At 58.1% G+C, this 24,749-nt stretch overlaps 1 protein-coding gene across 15 annotated transcripts in view; it reads right to left on the bottom strand.

The window, feature by feature from the left end:
* Window positions 1–24,749, bottom strand: part of NRXN2 (neurexin 2) — a gene marked incomplete at its 5' end in the record, with an annotated part of 99,938 nt that overhangs the window by 16,679 nt on the left and 58,510 nt on the right. For 8 of the 15 annotated variants that reach the window (XM_079708407.1, XM_079708416.1, XM_079708414.1 and 5 more), the window contains 3 exons: window positions 3,137–3,226; window positions 7,451–7,622; window positions 12,223–12,404. In XM_079708407.1, the coding sequence (XP_079564533.1) occupies window positions 3,137–3,226; window positions 7,451–7,622; window positions 12,223–12,404 (444 nt within the window). Of the gene's footprint in view, window positions 1–3,136; window positions 3,227–7,450; window positions 7,623–12,222; window positions 12,405–19,864; window positions 20,115–24,749 lie in introns of those variants that run through there. The other 7 variants (XM_079708420.1, XM_079708415.1, XM_079708409.1 and 4 more) reach the window with 4 other exon arrangements.

Genomic DNA, 24,749 nt, shown 5'->3' with positions numbered 1-24,749 from the left:
TCCTGCTCCAGGGGCATCGCTCCCCTTCCCTCAGTTTGACCCCCCATCTTCCCCCTCTGCTTCCCCAAACTTCCCACACCCAGTGTCCAGCCCCAAGCCACAGAACCCTCGGAAGCAGCAGGTAGAGGAGACAAAAAGGCAGAGACCGAGCAGCGACTGCCAGGCCGCGTGGTCAGTGCATGTCAGGGCGGGGATGGAGATGAGACCGAGGGGTGGACAGCGCGTGGGAGGAGCGCCAGCATGAGTGGGGCTGGGAGCAGCCGCGAGGACCTCACTCCACCCTCCCAGCCACCACCAGGCCCTCTGACCTCTGGCCAGGCCCCCCTCTCTGCTCCGCCCCTCCAAGGCCCAGCCACTGCCTGGGGATCAGGCCCTGGAGCGCAGAGACCTTCCTTCCCCGCCAGGATGTGCAAGCACAGAGATGGAAAATGTTAAAGGGACCTTGCTTCGCTCGCTGACAGCCAGAAAAAAACCCACTCCAGCTCCAACCTCGCTCTTTACTTAGCAGTTACACCTCAGAATTCCCACCTGGGTGGGGTTTGGCTGTTCTGCTTGGTTTTAATGGATCTGGGGGTCAGTTTAACCCTCTGAGTTTGTTGCTTTGGTTTGGTTTTTAGAAAAGATATTTATTGTGTTTAAGTTTAGATTTAACTTTGGTTTTGATGTTGCTTATTTTGGGGGGAGAGGGTCAGAGGAACTACTAAGTTGCCCTCTGCTCCCCTGGACCTTCAGCTGCTGGTGCTGGGGGGGTTTAAGACCTGGCTTAGCCCTTGTTAGCCTCTGGTTAGCGCTTCGTTAAAGATCTGGTTTAGAGTTACGTGCCTGTAAGCCCTGCCCCCGAAACCTGGGCTGAGGACAGTCCAACTTGTGAAACCCACACCCTCGTTGGCAACACGGGTTCCCTGGGACACCCAGGCCTCTGGGGCAGCCAGCCATCTGTCTGGCCTCAGGCCAATGATCAGCCAGGGGTGTGTCTGCTCGGCCCCTCTGCTCAACCTCTGTACCTCCTCCAGCTCTCCCTCCGCCCAGCACCTCCCTCAGGCCTGGAGCAGGGTCACCATCATACAGATGGGGGAGCCGGAGCCCACAGAAGCGGAGAACTAGTGGGTGGCAGCTGGACGCCAGACCCAGAGAGGCCCTTGAGGAGCACTGTGTCCAGAGTTTATTCCCGCACGTGAGAATTATGAGAAAAACGAAGGGGAGGAGGCTCGCAGTGGTCAAATGAGTTTGGAAAACAAACATTTCACAATTACACGAGGTTTCTCTCTCACAGGACCTCTCAGAGCCTTTATTAAAATCCATGCCCATATGCATCTCCAAGAGGAAGAAACAGGATTCAGATTTCTCAAGCTCATTTCACCACAAATCTCTCTCTCTTTTTTTTTTTTAACCACAAATCTCTTTATTGTGAAGCATCTCATGGGACTTATGCTTCACAGGACATGTTTTGGAACTGGAAAATGGATTCACTCAATAAATATTTATTGAGAACCTACCACACGCCAGGTGCTGACAGTAAAGTAATCCCTCCAAGAATGCCCAGCTTTTGTTCTCAAATACTTTCCTGCTCCTCATTTCAGCTCATCCTCACAGCACCCCGTGTGAGGCAGGCTGAGCCGGGATCACCATCCCTGTCTCCCCAAGGAGGGAACTGAGACTCGGGAAGGGGAAGCCTTGAGCAAGGCCATGCAACAAGTGAGCTCCTCCAGCCACACTCTGGGAAATACTAGAGTATGTGGCCCAACCCTTCACTTTCTAGAAGAGGAAATAGAGGCCTAAAGAGAAGATGTGACCCTGCAGCTAATAAAGGATGCCTGGGGTTCCAAACCACCAGCAGGAGCTCTTCCCTCATCTGGACCACAAGTCCCGCCACCCCCACCCCCCTACCGGGCCTGTCCGGCTCTCCCTACCCTTGGGGTCACAAGTTGTCCCAGCCTCAGCCCAAGCTGCTCCCTTGGCCTCTCTGATTCCGGGAGAAGGAGGTGGGTAATGGAGAGGAAGCTACATAGGTGAGCCAACTAGGCCCCTGGGGCCCCACCCACCATGAACTCCTCAAAGGGTTAAAGTTCACCCCGCTGGAGAGAGCAGCCCAGTGTGGCTGGGGGCTGTAGGTTTTAGCGATGTCTGTTAGTCCCTTTAACTTTTTGTCCTGTTATGGATTTATCACATCTGGTTATCAGCATGTTTAGTTCCCGCTGGCCGTGTTGGGGGCTGGAAGTGACATTGGGGGTTTTAGTTGGGGCAGGCCCCAGTGGACATTTAAAAGCACAGTTATCAGCTGGTTAGGTGGAGGTTTAACAGTTCTACTTCCCCCCTAGAGTTTAGCCTTAGAGGTACAGAGCTCGCCCCCTCTCCAAAGGGAATGGGATGGCTTTGCCCTTGGCCCCAACTTCCCTTGGTGACAAGTGGCCTTCTCCCTCACACCCAGAAGCGCCTCACACATACAGCCACTTAGCCAGCCTGTTCTGTCTTCCTCATCAGCTCAGCAGGCACAAGAATCCCCATGGGATGGCCACCTCTTCTCCATCTCCTAGTCTCCCTGCAACCTCCACTGCTTCTAGGAGACCTTCTGGACCAAGGTGGGCCCGTTCCAGAGATAGCAGCCCCACAGACACTCTCTCAGGGTGGCCGTCTTTCCAGTAGGATCTGAGCCCCCGACTCTTCCCTTTGCTCCTCAGATGACCCTGGTGGACCCTTCCTACCCCGCTTTGGATCCTAGGACCAGCACTTGCTGCTTCCCAAAGCCTTCCTGCTTCTCAGTGTGCTGTGGCCCTCAGCTGGCCCTTGACAAAACCTCTGAGCCAACAGAGCAGCTCCCTCCCAACCTGCACTCCAGCCTGCTTTCCTGGAGGGGTTCCAGAATCTCCCCTATGATCCTAGTACCTTCCCAGGTTTAGAAAGAGACTGAGGACTCTCCCTCTTCTAGGAAAAGCCCCACCCCTGCCCAAACCACCACTCTAAAAGACAGGGACCCTTGACAACAGAGAGGAAGGGAACAACCTGGCCGGACAATTGTCCTTTCACTAGGGGGTGGGCGATGGGGAAGGCACGGATGGGGAAAGAGAGAGCTCTGCACCTTTAAGATAGTGTTTTTAAAGTTAATTAATTAATTAATTAATTAATTCTGGTTAATTACCTTTGTCGAGCAGCCATTCATCTACTACTCGACCAAGCCGGTAGGGGATTCTCTGTCTAGCAATCGCCAGGCGCTCGTTATCAAAGTTTCCTTGGAAAAGTTTAAAAAGACAGTAGGTTTCTCAGGCGGCGAAGTCCAAAGGAATTAGAAAAGTAATTATGCATTTCTCAGGAGACTCAGAGTAAGCAGCGACATTCAACGGAGAGGGGGCCAGGTCCACCCAAGGCAGGAGAAGAAACGCCGGTCCCTCGTCCTCCCTCCGGTCCCCCTCCCTAGGCTCCCATGCAGAGCCAGCCCCACCCTGGGGGCAGGAGCGACCCAAAGAAAAAGAGAGGGACAAAGAAGAAAAGGAAAGGGGAATGGAAGGAAAGGCAGCTGGAAGGTCGAAGGTCAGAGGTTAAACAACAGGTTTGTCTGTGCTCTCCCTGTCTGCCCACTTCCTTCCCCATCCCAGAGGGGGGCAGAGGGGCGGGGAGGGGCGTTTAGCAGGTTTAAGTTAGGGGGTGGGAGGCCTCAGTGGGCCGGCCGGTTACTGCGTTTAGAGGGCTGTTTAGAAGTGGGAGGGACGGGTTAAGCGGGGGGGGGTTTATGCGGCATTTAAGGGGTGGCCCAGCACACGCATTTAACAGTGAGATTTAAACCACTTCTCCAAGCCCCCTCGGCTCCCTTTACCTTCCGTGCTCAACCCCCAGCTTCCCCTCACCTCCCACCCCACCCCACCCCCAGCTTCCACCTGAATCCCCCCAAGCCCCCCCGCTGCTCTCACTACAGGCACTTCCGGCCTTCTCACCCTGGTCACAGGTGCCTGCTTGTGGCAGCTGGATGTCACTCAGCTGCCTCGCCCACCCCTTGCATCTCACCTCTTCCACCCATGGCCCACCCCACAGGCACCCCAGCCCTCCTCTGCCTGGCGGCACCTTGCTCTCTTCCCCCCCCTCTCAGCTTCATTCCAAGACCCTCAGACTCCCCTCGGCTCAGGTCCCCTCTCCTTCCGGCCCTGGGGAACCCAGTCCAGCTCCCACTTGAGCCTCCATCCTTCAGGCTCCTCCCCCTGCAATTCCTAACCTCCGCCCCTCCTCTCAATCCTGGCTGCCCATCTGGATACACACCTGTTCTTCTCTCCACTCACAGGGAGGAAGGAGGATGTGTGTGTGTGTGTACGTGTGTGTCTGTCTGTCCGTGTCTGTGTGTCCTGTGAGCTCTTCCCCAAGGCTGTGGGTGATCCCAAACTGCAGCCGTGGAAATGGAAATGATTTCCTTTGGGAATCTGGCCACTCTACCCACTGAAACCACTTACACGATCTTCAGTAACATGCATGCCAGGGGCATTCTCCCTCTCATCTCCCACTGCACAGCTGCACTACCTGCCCAATGAGACCGGGGCCTGGGCCTGCCTGCATACACATCCCGCGAATGAGCCCACGGTGTGTTCACGCGAGCACGGATGGGGCCTCCCTAGGTGCTTACGAGGCAATGAGGCCCTGCCTTCCCACAGATTCCACAGGTTCTGAAGCCACAGATTCAGCTCACTTGTGTTTCAGACAAAAATGGATCATCCATTTGTTTAGTCACTCAACAAACATTTCTTGAGTGCCTGTTCTGTTCCTAGTGCTGGGTACTGGAGATGCAAAGATGAACGTCTGGTCCTTGACCATGGGGAGCCCCAGCCAAGCAGGAGAGACTGGCAAGTGACCAGCAGTGTCCTGTGTTCTGTTAGAGATAGCACAGCTCTGGGGACGGGGCTGAGAGGGGCCCTAGAAGACACTGGGGGAGAAGTATAGCAGCCAGAAGAGTGTCAGATGGCGGAAGGGAGGGAGAGGGCACACACAGACAGAGGCAGAGAGGCAGGAGGGCAGGAGGCATTCAGGGACCTACCTGCACTGGGATAGTTGTGGGTACGTCTGTGTGTCTGTGTGTGGCATGTGTCTGTGTGTGGGTCCTGAGAAGGAGGGAAGAATGTATGTGTGTCTCACCGGCACACATAACAATTCTAACAAAAGCTCCGTTTACACAGCACCTCTGAGCACCTCTGCTACGCCCCGCCATTCTAGCACTCTCCTTAGGTTATCTCATGGAACTCTCACAGTACGGCTATGAGGTAGATATTATCCCCAACTTTCACAGGTAGAAACTGAGATCCAGAGGAGCTAAATGACTTGTCCAAGGTCACACAGCTTGTCAGTCAGAGATCCAGGATTTAAAGCCAGGTCCTGCTGACTCAGAGTCCCTGGGCTGTGTCTCTGTGCTTCCTAAGAGTCTGGGCCACGCACACTGCTAACCTGGCCTGCTGGTGTTGCTCAGGGTGACTCTCAGCTTTCGTAAGGGATCTGCTGTCACAGGGCACACAGGCAGCCACCAGGCCCTCAGGTTGCTCTGCTTGGCAGGTAAGGGGGCACCCAGTGGCCTTCCGCACCCCAGCCAGGGGTCCCTGAGCAGAGGGGAGAAGGCGTGACTCCTCTAACCTCGCATCCAGCCTACTGGGCTCCAAGGGGAGGAGCTCTGGCTTGACATAGTAAAGCCTTCATGCTCCCCAAGTCCAGCCTTGTCCAGTGTAGGCTGGTGTCTTCACTGCTACAAAGGTTGCCCTGGTGTGTGTGTCTAAGACAGAGCGAAGTCTGATGCCCACAGAGCCTGGCCTGTCAGTGTCTGCACATCTGTGGGACTCAGCATGGGAGCGTTTATGTGCCAGAGTTGCCCTACACATGCCCAGGCCCTGGTGTAAGCTGGCATCCCTCTGTAGGCCTTTTTTTTCCTTGTGTCTGTCTGACCATATGAATATTTGCAGTTGTCTGTGTGTCTGGGGCTGGCCTGTGTGTTCGTCAGCCTCTGAGTTTCTTAGGCAGCCGTGTGGTTCTCTTTATTTCCAGGGGCGGCCTGAGAGTGTCTGGGTACAAGCCTACATGACTGTGAGTCGTGAGCCCACACTGGCATTTTCATCCCAGCATAAGCTGGTCCATGAGGGTTTGCACACTTGAACCTCTCACTGTCCTTCTGCCCACGGCCCTCTCAGCCAGCATGGGGCAGCCTCTCTGGGCATCACTTCTGCCAGGAGAGGGGCTGAGCCCGAAGACGCTCTCTCTGCTTCTCAGGGGCTGCTTCTCAGTCAGCACCCGCACGTGTGACTCTGCAGTGTTGCTCAGCCTGTATCTCCACATCTCTGTGTTTCTGCGGTACCTCCACTTCCCCTCCCTCTTCATCTCCCGCACTGGGGCTCTCTTCCTCTCCCTCCCAAGGCTCTGGCCACCTCCTCTCTCGCCGGCTGGGTCTGCACGACAGCGGCTCCATATATCTCCCTGCATCCCTCTGGGAGCTGCCTCCGTCTCCACTTCTGTCTGGGTGACTATTTCCATATCTCTCCCTTGCTCCTCCTCTGGTTTCCTCTCACTCTGAGGCTCTTTCTCTGCCTCCCTCAGATTCTTGCAGAGTCTCTGCCTCCTCATTTCTTTCAGGTCCTCATTTCTGTCCCTCCCCTGTGCTCCTCAGACCTTGGTTTGTCTTCGGCCACCACAGCTGTCACACTGTTGAACTGGGTCTCTTTGCATCCCTGTGCTCCCCCACCCCCAAGACTGTGAGCTCCCTGCAAGCAGGGGCTGTATGCTGTGTCCTCAGGGCCCAGCACAGGACCTGATACTAGTAGGTCGTCAGTGAAGGTTTGTTGAAGGCACTTGACCTATTTTTCGCTCTTGTTGTCACTTGTCGCTCTCTCCTTTTCACCATGTCCCTTACTTCTTGAGACCCTGGGGTTCCTTTTCTCTGGGTCTCCATGGTTACTTCTCTTCCTTTATCGAGATCACCTAATATGAACCTTTGACTTGCTCTTTGTAAAGACCTGGGTTCTTGCCTTGGTTCTATCCTTGGGAGCAGCCCTGCCTCCTTGCCAAGATCCGTTTTGGGTTACTTCTGGATCTTCTCTCTTTGGTTTCTGCATCTGCCTCCCCATTTCCGCCTGTCCCTCTTTTCTCAACTCAACCTTCCCTCAATTACGACAGACTCTCCCTACCTCTGCCTTCCTTCCCTCCTCTCCTCCCCCATCCACAAACTGGACCCTGGCCTTGCATCCTTCCCTGTTCAGCTGGGCCGCCTCCCTCCTAGCTGACCCACTCCCACAGTCTCGCCCCCACCCTACAAATCCCAACTGTTCCCTTTAGCCCTGCCCCGCCATCATCCCGCCCCTACAAGCCACGCCTTTCCCGCAGCCGAAAGCCTTGCCACTGAACCCCGCCCCCGGTGCAGGCAGCTCTCCTATCAGACGCCGCCCCGCCCGCCCTGCCCCGCACCTCCCGCCGCACCTCCTCTGCGCCCCGCGCCGCCTACCTGCCGGGTACCGCTCGTTGACCGGCCAGCTGTCCACCTGCAAGGTGGCATTGCCGCCGCTTCGAGTGAAGCGCACCACGTGGTATTTGCCGTCGCTCACGATGGCGTTGGGCTCGTCGATGGTAATGTCGTCCGTGCCCACGTTAAAGATCACCCCCACGGTGCCCTGGTCCTGGGGACAGGGAGGTAGAGGTCAGAGATCCGGAGGGAGAGACCGTTCACTCCTTCTAGAACTCCACCTGTGAGCACCACCGGTCCAGCTCTGCAGCATTTAACAGCTTTACAACACACCTCTCCCAGCCACGTCTTTACTGGACCTTTTCACCTGCCCAAGGAGGTGGGCAGGCTTGCCCCCTCTCCGCCTCATATGCAAGCAAGGGAGTAACTGAGGTTCAGAGAGGTTGGGGAAGCCACCGTGGGGTGAACAGCATGGACCTGGAGAACTTCCACTGACCACACCTGCCTGTTACTTTTTGGTTCAATCAAAATGTTCACAGGGCACCTCCTCCATGCAAGGGCCACTGAGCCTCCAGGCCCCAGACAGGGACAACCAAGAGGAACCCAGGACCAGTGGGACCACAGAAGGTGGAGGCTTCACCAAGGCACAGCCAACAGAGGAATCCACAGAAGCCAGCCCTGTGCCTGAGGAAGGTCTGGCCTCCCCACTCCTCACACCTCCAAGCTCAAGCCTCGCCTCCCCTGCACGTTCAGCACTGGGCAAGTCCCTGGGGGCTTTGGCACCAGGGCATTGGCAGCTGTCAGCCCACGGAGGTCAGGCCTGAGTGCGGGGGCAGCCCCTCTGCAGTCAAGGGGGCACAGGTGCGGGGTCTGGACTGTGTTTTGGAGGGAGTCAGGTATAGAAAGAGATCAAGAAGACAAACCATGTTGGGCTTATTAAGGGAAGGTGAGCTTGGGGGTGTAATGGCAGAGGATAGGGCCGGCAGCTGGAAGGAACAGGAAGAGGAAAGACAGGGACTGAGGCCTGGAGAAGGGGAGCAAAGAGTCAGTCTGAGCAACCTCTCCCAGGCCCAGGCTCCAGAGAGGCCCTGCATGGGGAACCCTGCAGAGGCCACCCAGGATCCAGCCCAGGAAGAGTTCTGTCCATGGTGCCAGAGTGAGAGGGAGAGCCTCACTGAACCCCTAAATGGTGCCAGGTCCTCTGTGGGTACTGTACACACATGCTGTCTTCATCCCCACAGCAACCCTCTGAGGAATAGACAGCATCCCATTCTACTGAGGGGGAAACTCAGGCTCAGGGAGGCTAAGCAACCTCCCCCAATCTCACAACTCATAAGAAAGGAACCCCAGATTTGAACCCCAGTTGGCCTGACTCCAAAGCCAAGTGCTCTCTCCCGCTTTGCCCGCCAGTCTCGGGAGACACTGACTCAGAGTGCTGGAGGTGGGGGTGATCTGAGAGGCTACTGAGGCCAGCCTTCCTTCAAGACCAAAGACGTCTAAAGAAGCCAGTGGAAGGCCCACTCGGCCCTAAACCTGAGCCCCTATTCCATTCCCCTGAACTACCCAGCAGCACCCCCGAACTCGGCCTCCTGAGTTCCTGCACCCCTCCTCCCACACAGGACAGACACTCGCACAGGCTCACACAGTCACGGGGACACTACACTCCTGGAGTCTTCCTGAAAGACTGTCGCAGTCTGGCCTGGGCATGAGGAACCATTTAGTTGCCACCTCCAGCACCCAACAGGGCCGAGAGGCTTGGTGGCAGTGGGAGTGGGGATGGGGTGACTCACAGACGGGGTAGGGACTGGGGTTTTGCAGAGAGAGCTGGGGGGCAGGATGTGCAGCTGTGGCCCACTTGAAGATCCACGCCCTATCCCTTCCCCACTGTGGGTCCAGTTCTCCCCCCCCAGAACCTGGGAAAGACACGCACACACACACACACACACAGAGTCATACACACTCACACACACACACACACACACAGAGTCATACACATGCAGCCTCCCTCAGATGCAGCAAAGCAGGGAAACTGAGGCTGAGCTTGCCTAACAAAGGGTACTAGCAAGCCGCACTCATCCACCACCCACAGGCTGACGACATCCAGGGAGAAGGGGTGGTCTCTGCTCCCCACGTGAGAGGAACAGACCTCAGTACTGTTGTTAGTAATAGAACAGCATCAGCCCCTTGGGTGCCTCTGAGGGTTTCTCCCCACGAGGCTCAGCTGGGTGGTGACAACGGTCAAGGAGCAGAAGTGGTCTGGGAGCCGGGATGGCAGAGGGCTGTCCAGGGCAGCTGGAAGGCAGGACCCCTGCGTTTCCTAGGAGGCAACCGAGCCCAGAGCCCAGAGCCGTGCACTCCGGGGGAGAGGCAGCTCCCAGAGCTGCTCCTGATGTGAAGTCAGTTGTCACTTCTGTTAAAGTCATTAATTCCTAATTCCCCAATTACCTCATTAGGCGGCGGTGGGAGCACGAGGCCGCTCCTACAGCAGATAATTATGGGAGTCAAAATTAATTTGGCAAAGTGGAGCGACGCTTTATTAGAAACGTCAAATTGCTTTTCTCTTATTTTGCTGCCGCCTCCCCACTCTCTGAGAGCTGCTAATGACGCTGTCGTGGGAGCGGATATATCACCAGGGGAGGAGGGGGCTTGGGGGCTGCCCCAGGGGGCTTCAGCCCGTCGGGTGCCCAGCTCTCCCCTCAGAGCTGACCTCTCTCATGGCTCCCACGCTTCCTCCAGGGCCCCCGGCCCTCGCCAGGCTCCTCATCCCAGGGGCGGCCCCGCCCCGCCCCGCCGTCTACAGCACCAGGCACCAGGCCTCGTTCCTCCAAAACCCTTGTTCTCCATAACCGGGCACCAGGAGAGGGCTGTGGGCAACTGCTGGGAGGGGAAAGGGGACTCCTTCTCCCTGCCCCCTGGCCCCCCTGCCCCTTCTCCTCAGCACTGGGGGAACCCTGTCCCCTAAACCTACAGGCACAGAAACAGAAGATGTCAATGAGGCAGACACCGTACACCCACAGATCAACTCACCCAGGTGGATGCTCACAGATGCTCAGGATATGAGTGGACACAGTGCTTCCTACGGGCTGGGCAATGTCCTCAGTGCTTTATATACAGGATCTCGTTTATTAAACCTGCGAGCATCTCTGTCCTCTTATCATGCCATTACACAGATGAGGACACTGAGGCTCGGAGAGACAAGGTGACTGCACTAGGACAGAGCAAGGACGGGGCAGAGCTGGGACTCAAACCCAGGCATCTGCTCCAAAGCCACACACCACCTCTCAGGACTAGGGGATGAGAAAGCAGCAGCCCTCACTCACGGAGAGGGACCCGGAAACACACTCACACCGGCCACGCAGAGTCAGGAGACTGAAACAGCAGCCACCACCACGCTGCCAAGAAATACAAATATAGAGTGACACACCCGATCAGAGGCCACGAGACTGTCCCCCACGGCGCCCCCCCCTCCAGCACTCCTGACACGATCAACATGCACGGGGCCCACACTGTCACGTACAGTCACCATCCGCACCGCCTCTCACGCAGGTGGAGACGCTCATACGCACGGAACTTCCAGGCCTTCTCCCCAGGCTACTCCTTACTCTGCTTTCCTTTCCCCCTCGTTTCCCTGCCCGGCCTCCCAGGCCCGGTGTCCCTCAGCTGCCACTTCTACTCCAGCTCCGCTCTGCCCATGGTCCATCTCTCCTCAGACCTCCTTCCTCCCCTCCCTCATGTCGGGGAAGGGGTGTGCAGGCTGGGGACCCTGAAAAGCTGTCGTGTAAGGAGGGCCAGAGCCCAAACGAGCCTTCTCCCCTGGCTCCCTCGCTCCCCTGAAAGCTCAGGGCCCCCCACTCAGACCCTTCCAGCACACAGAGCCTGGCCAGCCTGTTCGACCCTCCCAGCTCGGGGTCCTGGCCAGGGTCACCATGTGGGATGCGGGCAGGGAAGGGAGGGGGCCGTAAGGGGCTGCACAGGTGGAAAATGGAGACTGAGGTCAGAGGCCCAAGGGTTAAGACAGTGGGCAGGGGGCAGGGGAGAGGCTAAGAGCAGAAATGAAATGGAGCAAGGCTTGAGGCCACAGGGATGTGTGTGGGGCCAGAGCAGAGAGGGGGAAGAAAAGGGGCCGCCCGAAGACGAGAGTTAGGATGGAAACTGTGAGAAGAGGAGCCACAGGCATGTCGGGAGGCCTCGAGGAGGCAGTGGGAAGCAGCAGAGGGCGAGGAGGGGAGCTGGGCTGAGAAAAGCAGAGCTGAGCGGGACCGGAGGTCAGAGCAGAGATGTGGGGTAGGGCCGAGGTCAGGGAGGAATGAGCAGGGCTATGGCCAGAAAGGCTGTAAGGGAGGCCGGGGAAGGGGGCGGCTGGGAGGGCAAAGGTCATGGCAACAGTAATCAAGGGCAGGGAGGCCCGAAGGAGGGGACAGGAGAAGGTGCAGGACACAGTGGGAGGCATAGGTGGTGTAGGAGTGAGCAGGCAGCAGCCCAGGGCAGTCACAAGGTGGGGATGTTCCCACAGGCTGCAGGAGAATGGCCGGGAAGGACATTCTGGAAGGTCGGAGACACCGATGGTCTCAGGGTGGGGAGCTGGAAAGCTTCAGGACAGCGGAGGTGGCTCTGGGGGCCTCAGTGAACAACCGGGAGGAGAATGGGTCTCAGGAGCGGAACCACAGAGAGGAAACCCCAGCACTCAGGGAACAGAGGTTCTGAGGGCTCCACGGGAGGGAAAGATGCAAGGTGCTGGTCCCGTGGCAAGAGAGGACTGAGTGGATTCGGGGTAGAAAGCTGGGGGGTCGGGGGCGCCGGCCCCGCGTCCTTACGATGTGCAGCTGCAGGTAGTCCCCGAGGCCGGAGGCACTGTCCACCCGCACCAGCACGGCGCTCCGCTGGTGCGTGCTGAAGCCCACGGCCAGGCGGTCCATCCTCGTGCTCGGCCGGTCATTGGGGGGCCATGTGTAGGTGATGAGCGCTCCCCCCTTCCCAAAGATGTATGTGGTCCCGGCTGCAGAGAGAAGGAAAGGGAGAGAGAGATAAGAGGTCAGGAGGGCGAGATTAGCGGGTCCTTGGGGCTGTGACCAGAGCACTGGGACACCAGGTTTAGGGTACGGGGCTTCAACTGTGATACCCACAGCGGCCACCAGGCCCTGCCCTCCTAGGGAACAGTTGACAGGCGGGTGCCTGGGTGGGAGCCCGTGCAATCGCACAGACAGATGTAGCTGCCTCATCAAGAATTCTAGTTTTAATTACAGCAAAACAGAGAGGTAATAGAGAGAGTGACACAGAGAGAGAGAGAGAGAGAGCCCGGAGAGAGGCTGGCTGCAAGGGGACAGAGAAGATCGCCAGGGACAGGCAGGACCCAAGGGGCCTAGGCCTGACCCACTCGGCTGCTCCCAGGGCTGGCAGAGGTGACAGGTTCGAGGTATGTGCTTCTGTGGGGCCTGAGCTGAGCAGGCACCAAGGCAAAAGGAGCCCCAGGCGATGGCGGGCGGAAGAGCAGGGGCTGTTTGCTGTGACTCACAGCCTGCAGGCTGGCCCGCTCCAGCACCTGCTCCCCACCCCCTCCCAAGCCCCTGCAAATCCTGGTCCCACTTTGCCCAGACTCCCTGCTTCTACTCCCAGCTAGGGGCCTGCCTGGGTGCCAAAACGGGGTGGGGGGGAGGGGGGTCCTGGAGCCCTGCCCAGAAAAGAAGAGACAGACAAGGGGGTGGGGGGGGTAGAGATTGACAGCCAGAGAAGGAAGGAGGCAGAGAGACAGATGGACAGAGAGGGACAGAGAAGGGTGTAGGTGAGAGAAGGCGGGAGAGTGGGAGCCAGAGATGATGAAGGGATCCCTCCCTCTCCCATCCCACCCTCTCTCCCCCTCTGTCTCCTCTTTGCCATCCGGCTGCTGCCGGGGCGGGTGTGAGGTCCCTAACGATCTCAGCCCCAAAATAAACCCTATTAGTCGCCTTGTTCCCTCCTGCGGCTGCCTGGGCTCCCTGGGGGTGGGGGCAGACCGATGGCCAGGGTGGAGGCAGGGGCCAGGGCCGGTCACCCAGTTTCCGGGAAGGGAGCTTTGTCTGGGAGGCCTAGAGGACTAGTACTCTGGGGCCTTCAGAGAAGGGAAGATAACAATCTTGCATTCTTTAGAACATAAATGGAGCAGACGAGATTCATAAAATGCTTAATTAAATAATTAGCCACTAACAACTCCTCTCAAAGCACTTCTTGCAGGGAGAGGGGTTCAGGGGAGGACTTATCCAGAGAGAAAGAGAGAGGCAGATGGGGCCTGAGGGCAAAAGCCTGGAGTAGGCTGGGAGAAAAGCATGGCCTTGGGGGTGGGAGAGCTCTGGGTGGGATGGGAAGTCCTGGTCAGGGAAGGCCTGGGGTATTTCCCCGGAGCAAAACTGCTCTGCCAAGATGGCAGCCAAGCTGGTAACACTAAGGCCAGGCCTCTCAAGCACCTTGGGGTCTCTCACCTCAGGGACTGGGAACCCCACTGTAGTTTGGGCAATCGGGGATCAGGGGTCTCTATCCCAGGAAGCTCCTAGGCCCCCAAAGGACAGGGGACTCCTGAGTGCCTTGGAGGGAGGCACCATCTGCCAGCCCAGGAGAAGCTGAGAAGGGAAGGCTGTTGCCAGGGTCCCAGAGAGGCAGTGAGGCCAGCAGGGGGTTGGGGCTGGGGGGGGCAGGAGCTGTCACCCAGAGCACTTGTCATCAGTGCCCTCCGTCTCCCCAGGCAAGGCCAGAGGGGAGAGATGACTCCCGGGAGGCAAGGCAGGTGGGAAAGAACCACCTTGATGTCAATTAACTGACATCGTGCCACAGCACATTGCAGGGAAAGCCCCCCCCACCCCCCGCAGAAGCTAGAGGGAGCTCAGCTCTGCCCCTCCAAACTGAGGTATGCTTCCTACCTGAGGGCCCCGGAGGCTCAGTGGTGAGAGCTGAACTCTCAGGATGGGGTCCCAGGATCAGGGTGGAGAGCTGGACTGGGGCAGTGAGTCACACCCCCCCCCCCTCCGGCAGGTCACTGCCTGGACAGGGCTGGGCCCGAAGGCTAGGAGCAGGGTAGGCCTCAGTCAGCCACGGTCTCTCCACTCCCAACACTGCAGCACTCTGGAAAATCGGCTGTTTCCATGGTAACCGTAATAGCCAGGGTCCTCCCTTCCCCCTCCACTCACTCACAAGCTCCATGTACAGAATTTGGGGGGTGAGGAGGGCCAGGGGAGCTAAGATGCTGACCCTCCTCCACATACACCCCTCCCTGCTTCCCAGACCAGAGGCTGCTGCCTCTCACCCCCTGGGCTCCAGGGCCTCCCAGTCAGCGCAGGAGGGGCTTACTGGGCTTCTTGATCCCTCAGACCAGCAAAGGAAACTCCATCTACCTGGAGCCTCCCAAATCTCCCAGGTCTAGGGGGAAAGGAGGCCCCTTCTCCTCACTTTCCCACCCCAGGAACCCAGACAGCACATCAGGCTGAGCCCGGAGAGGGCGCGAGGAGCGAGCACGCCCAATGCCCCATAGGGCAGTGAGGCCGGAGGGATCAGAGGCGGGGCGGGTGCTCCAAAGCCCGCAGACCCCACACCCACACACAGGCCACGACGCAGCCCGCTGCGCACAAAGAACCAGTGTGGAGAGGCAGACCCCAGACAGGAGACAGCCGGGAAACATGGCGGTAAGCGCACAAAGACGGGCCCTGGCAGGCGGCGAGGGCAGCGGCTGGCACCGCACAGGACGGGACAGGCGCACGGGTCCCCGCCCCCGAGGCCCATGGCGCACGGGCCGCACACCCCCACCTCAGCATCCCCCAGTCCCCAGCCAGGGCCCTGCTCGGCCGGGCCTCCCCCGGGATTTATTACACAGCTGCTCTCCCACTGCCGCCAGCTTTTTACGCGGGGCTGGCCTGTTAAAGCCTAAGGGCGTTTATTACACGGTGGGGAGATCGGGTGGAGAGACACTTGTTGGGCCTAAGAGGTGAAGGATGAATGGTTTATCGGACTGGGGCGGCAGTAATTACCCTGGGGAGATATTTCTCTCCCCAGCACCCCGCTCCAGCCCTCGGGCGCAGACGGCTCGGGCTGGGGAGAACGCGGGCGGAGGGGCGGGATTCCGCCTGGTCCCTCCCCGTCCCTCCCCGCCGCGCTGCGTAGGCGCCTCCCGCCTCTCACTCCGCAAGCCGTCCTCTGTCCTGGCCACCGGAAGCCCTGGGTCGGGGGGCGAAGGCACATGGAGCCCAGGACACCGAACCACAGCTAGAGCCTCTGAAAGGTTCCGGACAGGGCTCCAGAGAAGAACGGGGCCAAAGCCAAGGCCCATTATGTTGCCCTAGGGTGGTCCAGACTCATTGTTTTTGACCTCCCCAGGAAAACGCTAGTGAGCTACATAGTATACAACATTGCAGGGTGGAAGGGTGGGGAGCAGCCCTGAAGCCCAAGGCAAGACAGCCTCTGGGCAGACACAAAATGCCACAGGCCCAAGTGGCCACCACCCAAAGGCCCAGGCCTGGAACCTTCTGCCCACACCCAACATAGTCCCCTCAATGCCTCCTGGACCCAGAAATTCACTGATCCAGTAGAACACTAAATGATCAAGAATCTTCTGTACAATTCCCACACACCTGCATTCTAGAAAACAAAGAAAAACCCCAACCAACCATTAATAATGGTTAACTTACCCAGACCCAAACAGCATAATCACCCCATGTGAAAAACCACCCATGCAGTGCTGCCCTGTGGTTAAAACTACACGTGCAGACCCTCTGTCTGCCTGTCCCTGCCGCATCAGAAGCCATGACAAAAACCTTCTGGTAGATCTAGAATCATGAGAGGATAAAACGTCCTGCACAATCCAGAAAAGCCGCAGTCCTGGGTGCCCACAGCCCATACCAGCTCTTTGTATACAGACCCGCACAATCCAGGGGGTTATCTCTCCAGATCCAGAGCCATGGGCTTAGGTCTCTCTTGATCCCAGAACAATATCCCCTCAATTCTTAAGCCTATTCTTGGCCATAAGACATCCAGTCAGAAATCCAAGTGAACACACCCATATCCAGAAAATCAAATTAAATGCCAGCCCCCTTTACAAGCTGGAGTGATGAATCCAGAACCCCTGGAAGCTCCTGACTCAGAACCGAACTGGGATTGACCCCTCTATTCCTGGCCTCAGAGGGTACAAGAAATGAAGGTCAGGGGTTGTAAGGCTCGTAAAGGGCTCTGAAACTAGAATCAGGGTCAAGGATCAGGACAGTGTCACCCCCTCAGGCCATTTTTAGGACCCAGGTGTACTGGTCCTCCCAAGCTCAGACTGACATCAGGTGCAGGAGTGTCACTGAGTGTCTGGCAGGTCAGTAGGGATATTATGTAACGGGTGGGGTTGAGGGTGGAAAGGGAAAGGCAGTAAAGAGCGAAGAGAGGAGGGAAGGAAGGCAGGAAGAACCTGAAGAGGAGGGAAGTGGAGACGCAGGTGCAAGAAAGAGAGGCTTCTCACACTGCGGGAAGCCAGGGAGATGTTGGCAAAGAAGGGAAGGGTCTCCCCTGGCCTACAAAGGTCTCCCAGGCTGGCCTCTTCCTCTAGCCAAGCATGGGGTCCCAGCAGAAGCCCATCCTGTCGCCTCCCCCCACATCTGAGGTGCGCCCAGGTGGGGTTCAGCCATGACAGCTGGCCTCCTCCCTCCTCTTGTATCTGTCCTTTGACCCTCTTCCTTCCTCTTAACTGCCTGACCGTTCTTGGGCTCCTCCACTCGATCTCCCCACCACCTTCCATCACTGCCCTGCAGCGCCCTCCACCTCCTCTACTTCCATGTGGTCCTCGGCAGCCATTGGCCCTCTTGGGGCTGTTTTTCTCCTCTGCACAGCAAGGGAGTCTCTGAGGCCATCCCAACACCAACATTCCATAGGTTTCCGTCCCCCAACACCCCCCCCCCAAGCTCTTTCCTCCATTTTCTCTCCCTCTCCCCCAGCTCTTTGCATCCCGAGTCCAACTCCTTCACTGAGCCTTCTTCTGGCACTTTGGCTCCCAGGCCCCTCCTTCCAATCTGCTCAGCTCCCCTGGGCCAGCCCCTCTCTCCTTTCCTTTCCCCTTTCACCTCCTCTCCTCTTCCCCCCACCATGATTTCCCCCAATAGCCTTTCTTCTCTTGTCCCTTCATACCTCTCCTCATTGCCCAGAAAGACCATGTCCTATCTGGGTGTCTCCGGGGACTGAGCCTCAAGGGAGTCAGAAGGGACGATGAAGAGGACGGTGAAAGGCAAAGAGGGCCAGATTGCTCTCGGGGAGAAAAGGGGAGTTAAAATCAGGTGCAAGGTGTGTGGGGGGAAGTGGAGCAAGGAGAAGAGCCTAGAGGGCATTGCACAGAGAGGACCCCAGCTGGGACAGAGGTTAGCCAGGGACACTCTGCTGGGCAAGGGAGAGGAAAGGAATGAAGAAGAGTGTTGGAAGAGGCCGCTCCTGGGAACTGGATGAAGAGAAAGTAGAGACATGAAAGGTGAACTAGGAAAAAAGGGGGAAGGAGAGTAGAAAAGGTGTGGAAGGACTGAAAGTGATAAAGGGGAACAAAGATTGGGAAGCAAGGATGGACAGATGTAGAACAATGATGGGGAGGCAGAGATGAGTGCAGAAATAGGAGGCCATGAGGGCATAGATGGGAAGTGAAGATACATGAAAGATGTATCATGAAAGGCATGAAAGATTAGGGCAGAACAAAAATGGAGTTAAAAAAAATGAGAGGGGATGGATGAACAGAAATGGAAGTGATGGGAATACAGAAATTAGAGGCAACAAGGTACAGAGTGAGAACTGGTGAAGGCACAGTGATGGGAGTCAAGATAAAAGGTGATGGAAGCATGGAGATGTCAGAGTACCAAGATGGGAGGTGATAGGGGTTCAGAGATGGGAAGTGATGGGAGGACAGGTATAGGAGGTGATGAGAATATAGGGATGGGAAGTAATGGACGTACAGAAACGGTGAGCGTTGGAGGGATGAGATGGGGACCGAAGATGAAAGGTGATGAAGTACATGGATGGGAAGTGATGGAGGTACAGAGATGGGAGGTGATGAGTTGCACCATATGGGAGGTGAGAGAGGTACAGAAACGGTGGTGCCCTATGGAAAGTGACAGCAAGGTACAGAGATGGGAGGTGATGTGGAGTACAGAGAAGGGAAGTGGACTAAAATGGGAGGTGATGGGGGTCTCTGGGATGGTAGGTAACAGGAGCTTTGAGATGAAATGTGAAGGAGAGACTGAGATGGGAAATGATGGAGTCTGACATGGAATAAAATGTGAAGAGGGACAGACACGGGAGGTAGTGGGGAGGGCAGAGATCGGAAGTTATGGAGATGCAATAATGGGAAGTGATGGAGGTACACACAATATGGAAGACAGAGATGGAAGGTGGCAGGTACAGAGATGGGAAGAGATGGCATCCAGAGAATCTTAGAGGTCTAAGGTATGAGGTGATGAAGGGACTGGGCTGGGAGGGCCAGCAAACCCACAAAGGGCAGAAACCAGAAGTGATAGAGGTCAGAAATGGAAGGTGATGGAGTCTGAGAGGGAAGAGGAAGTAGGTTTTGAGATGGAAGGTTATGGGAGGGGGCGCTGAGATAAGAGGTGATAGTCAGTGTAAAGTGATAGAGGACTGACTCCGGAGGTGATGGGGAGACTGGGATAGGGGAACAGAAATTCAAACAGTGGGAGGTGGGAGATGCTGAGGATCAGAGGTGGAGGTAGGGCAGAAATGAAGAGGTGTGGAGAGGAGAAACCAGAGGTTCAGGGAATGAGGCTGGGAGAATAATGGGACAGTGGAGCGAGTTGATTGCTTGGGAGGTGGTGGAAGGACAGGAATAGGGGAAAGACAGGACAAAGACAGGACAGTTGCTAGAGGAACAGAAGTAAAATAGAGACAGATATGAAGAGGGGAAAGAGGCAGAGACGGAACACGTCTGAGCCAGAGGTGATAGATGGGACAGAGGTGAGAGGTTGGTGGGGGACAAAGATAAGGAAATAATGGGTACAGAGATGATGGACCAGCAGTGGGAAGGCGATGGTGAGGCAGAGGTGGAGGTAAGCCAGATGGAGAAATGATAAGGGGCAGGGATGGAGGGGGTGAAGAGCAAGAGAAACGGAAGGGAGAGCTGGGCAGAGAGGATGAAAGGACAGATGGGGAGGTGGTGAGGGGACCTAAACAGGAGGGTGATAACAAACCAGAGACAGGGATTCGGAGGTAAAGGTGAGGCGAGGAATGAAAGTGATGAAGACAGAGATGAAGGTGATAAAGGGACGGGGTGGGGGGACTGTGATGGAGAGGCGAGGGTGGGGCTGAGATGCTGGGAGCCGAAGATGGTAGGTGAGGGGGCGCGGGCCCGCAGAGCCGAAGGGCCGGGCCTCGGCGCTCACGGGCTGGGGTGCGGCCCGCGGGGGCCAGGGCCGCGCACACGGGAGGCCCCGGGGGCCAGCCGGCCGGCCGGCCGGTATCAGCAGCGCCACTTACCGTGCCCGCCGCGGGTGAGGAAGGGCATGCGGTTGATGGCGATGGGCACGGTGCCGTGCTTGCTGTGGAAGTGGTGGACGTGGTGGGTGGTGCTGAGGCTGGAGGAGACCCGGGCCCCCTCGGCCGCCCCCAGCAGCAGCAGCAGCAGTAGCAGTAGCGGCAGCAGAGGTGACGGCGGCGGCGGCAGGGGCCCGGCCAGGGCGGGGGGGCGGCGCGGGCACCCCCCCGGCCCGCTCCCCCCGGGGGGCATTTCGGCCCGGGGGCGGCCGCCTCACAGTCCCATGGCCGGGGGCAGGGACGCGGGGTTGCGTAGCCCCGCGAAGCCCCCCTCCGGCTCCGAGCCCCGGGAGGGGGGTAGGGGTGAAGAGAAGGAAAACCAGAACCCAAGCCTCGGCCCAGAGCCAACGAAATCAACTGGATCCCGCCGGGAAATCCGGGGTCCGCGGAGTGGCAACGCCAAGGTCCAGGACGCCTGGGTCCATCGCGAGGAGCTAAGGGTCTCCCCGCATCCCGGCGGGGTCGGAGAGGCGCAGAGGGCCGTCAGAAACCCGGGGGAGCGCCCGGGGGAGGGGGCATGGTGCCGGGTAGAGAGGTAGGGGAGGCGCGGGGGCCAAGCAGGGAGGGGAGAGCGGGGGAAATCCTGCAGAAAAACCGAGCCGGAGAGGAGGGGGACTGGAGGAGAGAAGCGGGAGACCGACGGAGGCTACGGCCGCTGCCGCTGCCGCCCGACGGAGACAGGGGAGGGGAGGGAGGGGCCGGGGGAGGGGGGGCGGGAGAAGAGGGAAGGGAAGCAAATCCGGGTGAGGGGGGAATGAAGGGAGAGGAGAGGAGGGGAGAGGAGAGGAGGGGAGGGGGAGAGGAGAGGAGGGGGAGAGGAGAGGAGGGGAGCGGGGCTGAGCAGAGGAAAGGCGCGAGCCTGCTAGGTTCCGGCGGAGAGATCGAGGCAGCGGAGTGTTGCTGCAGAGGCTGAGAGGGCTGGAAGGGAGAGGGAGGGAGAGAGGAGGGAGGAAAGGAGCGGAGTGGAGAGGGGAGGCGAGGGGAGGGGGAGCGCGGGAGAAGAAGGGGGCAGGGCGGAGGGACCCGGGCGGCTCCCGATCTGCGGGCGGCGCTGGGCAGCTCCGCCGCGCGGCTCCTGGCTAGCCCGCTCGGCGCTCGCCTCTCCTCTGCGCGAGCCCCGCCCCTCCCCCGCGCCCTGGCGCGCGCTCCCCTCCCGCCCCCTCCGGAGAAGGGGCCCTGCTGAATAATTGAACAGGACTGAGGCTAGCAGAAGAAGCCGCTCTCTCCCTCCCCCCACACCTGGACGAACCCCAGGAGTGCTCGCTGGTCCAATGCGCAGAGATGTGGACACCGCCACCTCTGCACGCACGCCTCGGAACACACGTGCGCGCTAGGATGTGGATGGGCTCGGGTATGGAGACACCCACGTGCCCATACAGGCATCAGTGTGCGCGCACGCACACATAGGCTCAGATACATACATGCAGACATGTGCTCATAGACACTGGCACACGAACTCACACTCAGCCGAGCGTCTACACATGCTCACGGAGGCAATACATGCACACACACATACATGTTTGGTCACAGGTAATGAATTAACAGCCAACGTACACACAGACAGCTCCCTCCAGCTCACCCTCCAAAAACAGGGTCACCCATACGCATACAGACAACGCACCCAGAGGCTCAAAGGTACTCCAGAGTAAGACATGTCACACACACACACAGTCCCTCGCCACCTCTCCAAAAGGGTGCTCCCCTCCCCCCCCACACACCCTCCTGGACTCCTCCAATCCTTCCTCTGCACTTCCCCTGCCCCTCCCGCTGCCTCAACCTCTCCCTGTGGGGAGGGGGGTTTCCAGGATACTTATCCACTGAGTGGCCCACTTGTGACAAAAACCCTTCCTGGGCCACTTATGTCCAGCTGAGGAAGTCACTCCTCCTTCTAGGGGCCCCTCCACTGAGATCTGCCCCCTCCCAGACTTTGGGACACCTCTGGGAAGCACGTGTCACAGGCCAAGAGGTAAGTGCAGGGAGGCTTTCTTCCCTTCATCTGGATGCCACCTCTGCATGGGGCCGGGAGGCGGGGGGACGGGGCGGGGGAGATGCTGAAGGTAGAGAGGGAGGGAGGTAGAGATGGGACCTGGAGGGAGGCAAAGAAGGAGTGTCATAGAGTGAGAAGGAGAGGTGGTGAAGAAAGGGCAAAAGGAAGGGGGTGCGAAAGGGGAGGGAGGGGCTGGCTCCTGCTTATTGATTCTGAATTCCGTTTTGGAGCAAAAACTGCTACCAGGAGCCCCACAAGTTCTGCACCCAGGTCCTGGGTGCAGTCAGAACCTGGGACAGCTCCTCTGCCGCAGCTGCCACCTCCCCAGCCCTGCTAGATGCCAGGGCCCCATTTGGCCCCCAGCCCTTCAGAAGGGAAGAAAGGGGTCCTCAGAGGCACCCGGGAGGAAGTTTCCAGGTGGTGCGTGGCCCCATGAGGGAGGAGAGATTGCAGGCTGGGGAGCAGGGCTGGGGCCCCCAAAACCTTGTCCTCCTGCCTTCTCATCCCGTGCACGCTCTTGGCCCTGGCGCTGAGGTAGAGACTGACATAGCTCTGAGCAGGCAGAAAATGTATGGTCCCGGAGGGAGGGAGGGAGGGAGGGAGGGAGGAGCCGGTGGCAAGAGGAGAGGAAGGGAAACCGCCTAGAGGCCAATCAATACCAGTGAGTGGGAAGTGGAGAGCTGGAGGGGGTGACGCTGGGGATCGAGGGGGAGACACAGAGGGTAAAAAAGAAGGGAGAGACAGAGATGTGCAAGAGATCAATAGAGGCCACGGAGCAAGTGGAGAGATGAGAAGCACACAGAGGGGCAGAGATGGGGAAGAAGTGACTGCGCTGGCGAGCCAGAGACAGGCTCTGGGAGACTGAGCTGCCAAGGGGAGCTGTCCTGACCTCAGGCCCTGCCAGGAAGCATGCCTCCTTCCAGCTTCCTTCCTCTCTCATTTCATATTCTCTTTTTCATTCTCTCTCCGCTTTCCTCTCTCCCATCCTGGAGATGACTTCTCTCCCTCTGATCTCTCTCCTGCCTTCCCAGGGCAGACTCCTGAGCCTCACAGAGGTACCTTCAGCCCCAGGTGTAATGCCCATATCCCAGATGGAGAAACTGAGGCCACACAAGGGGAAAGGGTGTCCTGAAGGTCGGACTCCTCCTCATTCCAGTCTCTTTACCACCAGACAGCCCCATACCCCAGGCCCAACCTTCTAAGGACACCTGGGCCATTCCCACCTGCCTCCCTCTCTTCAGGCACAAGGGCCCTTAGTGCCCAGTGGTGCCTCCAGGGCCTTCACACTTGGGGGTGAAGCAAACAGGCCTCTGGGCCAAGTTCCTGCTTGACAGTTGTGCATCAGTGGATCCTCAAGACCCGCCACAGAGAGACAGCACGAACATGAAACAGCCAAGCCTGGAGAAGCGGGAGGAGGCACAGCTTCAAGAGAAAAGGGGGTTGTGGCTTGACCCAAGATTCCTGCCTCAACCTTTGGGGCCAGAGATCTCAGAGGTAACCCAGGCCCAGGATTTGGAGGCTCCCAGATTGCAACCACCTTGTCCTTACCTCCATGGCTTTGCTCAGGCTCTGCCACCAGACACACAGACCAGTGATCGGGGACAGTGACACTTCCCAAGACGTGCCCAGCCCCAACTCTCCCTGCCTCCCACCTGCCCCCAGAGAAGTTGCTCCAAGCTCCCTTCCCACCCCTGCTGAAAGATGGATTGACTCCCTAAACCACCATCCCTCTCTACACTCCCTTCCAGAAAGCTCCATCGTGTGGGAGTGTAATAGTGATGACGGGCAGCAGCTCTTCTCGGTCCTGATGCCCTGCAGCCCGGGCCAGCCATGCCCACCGTCGGCACCGTCTCCACCTCCGCCACCCCCCCCCCCCCACCCAGGGACTAAATGAGCAGCAGGGGCAGCAAGCTTTAGGGACGCCTAGGTTCTAGCACCCTGTGATTTAGGGCAGGGAGCTGCCTCTTACTGAGGCTTCAACGTCCTCAGCACCTAAATCGGATGGTTGGTCTCCATCCTACTGCCTTCTCTGAGGACAAATTAAAAGGGCTTTGCAAGCTGCAAAACACGAAACAATCAGTGGGGAATGTTACTGTTAAACAGCAAAGTTACCACCATCCCCAGATCACCCGTGCAAAGCTGAGTGAGCTGGAGAGGACGAGGCCCAGCCCCGTCTTTATTCCCCGGCAGCCAGGACTGGAGCGCCCCTGAGCTGGCCATTGTCTGGGGGCTGGAAGGTACAGAGAGTGGCAGGTCGGACAAGAAAAATCCTGGGGGACAGGAGGGGATGTGGAGGTACCGAAGGACAGGCCTGCCTGAGAGCACCAGGAAAGCGCTGAGGGAGATTGGTGGGCATTCTTACAAAGTAGAAGAAAAAATCAAGACCCACGCAAGAGCCCAATCCCTGAAACCAGTAGGTTATCTATCCCATGAGAAACTCAGGACTCTGCCCGGATGACCAAGGCTCTGCAGTGTAGCACAGAGGCAAAGGCCCTGACCCCCATTCTCAGCCCAGATCTACCGTTCACTCCTCCAGAAATCCACCCACCCCTCCAGGCCTCAGCGTCCATGTTTGTAAAATGGAGAAGCCCTATCCTCCTTTGTGTGTGTGTCTGTATGTCTGTGTGTGTCTGGGTGTTTTTCCCAGGCAGCTGACTCTTCATGTCCCTGGTCTCAGCAGGGCTACCCCAAGGAAGACCACTCAAATGACACCTGAAGAGGCTGGGTGCTCCCCAGCCCGCCCCCCGCAAGCACGAGGTTGGCTCTCCCCCACTCTTGCCCCACTGCCCTCCGTCTGCCAAGCTCAACCAGCTGCTGGCCACCAACCACTAGGGACTGGAA

The sequence above is a fragment of the Hyperoodon ampullatus genome (genome assembly GCF_949752795.1).
Source record: "Hyperoodon ampullatus genome assembly, chromosome: 7".
Classification (NCBI taxonomy): Eukaryota; Metazoa; Chordata; class Mammalia; order Artiodactyla; family Ziphiidae; genus Hyperoodon; species Hyperoodon ampullatus.
Note: the sequence above shows the minus strand (reverse complement) of the source record. Positions and strands in the feature narration are given on the sequence as shown.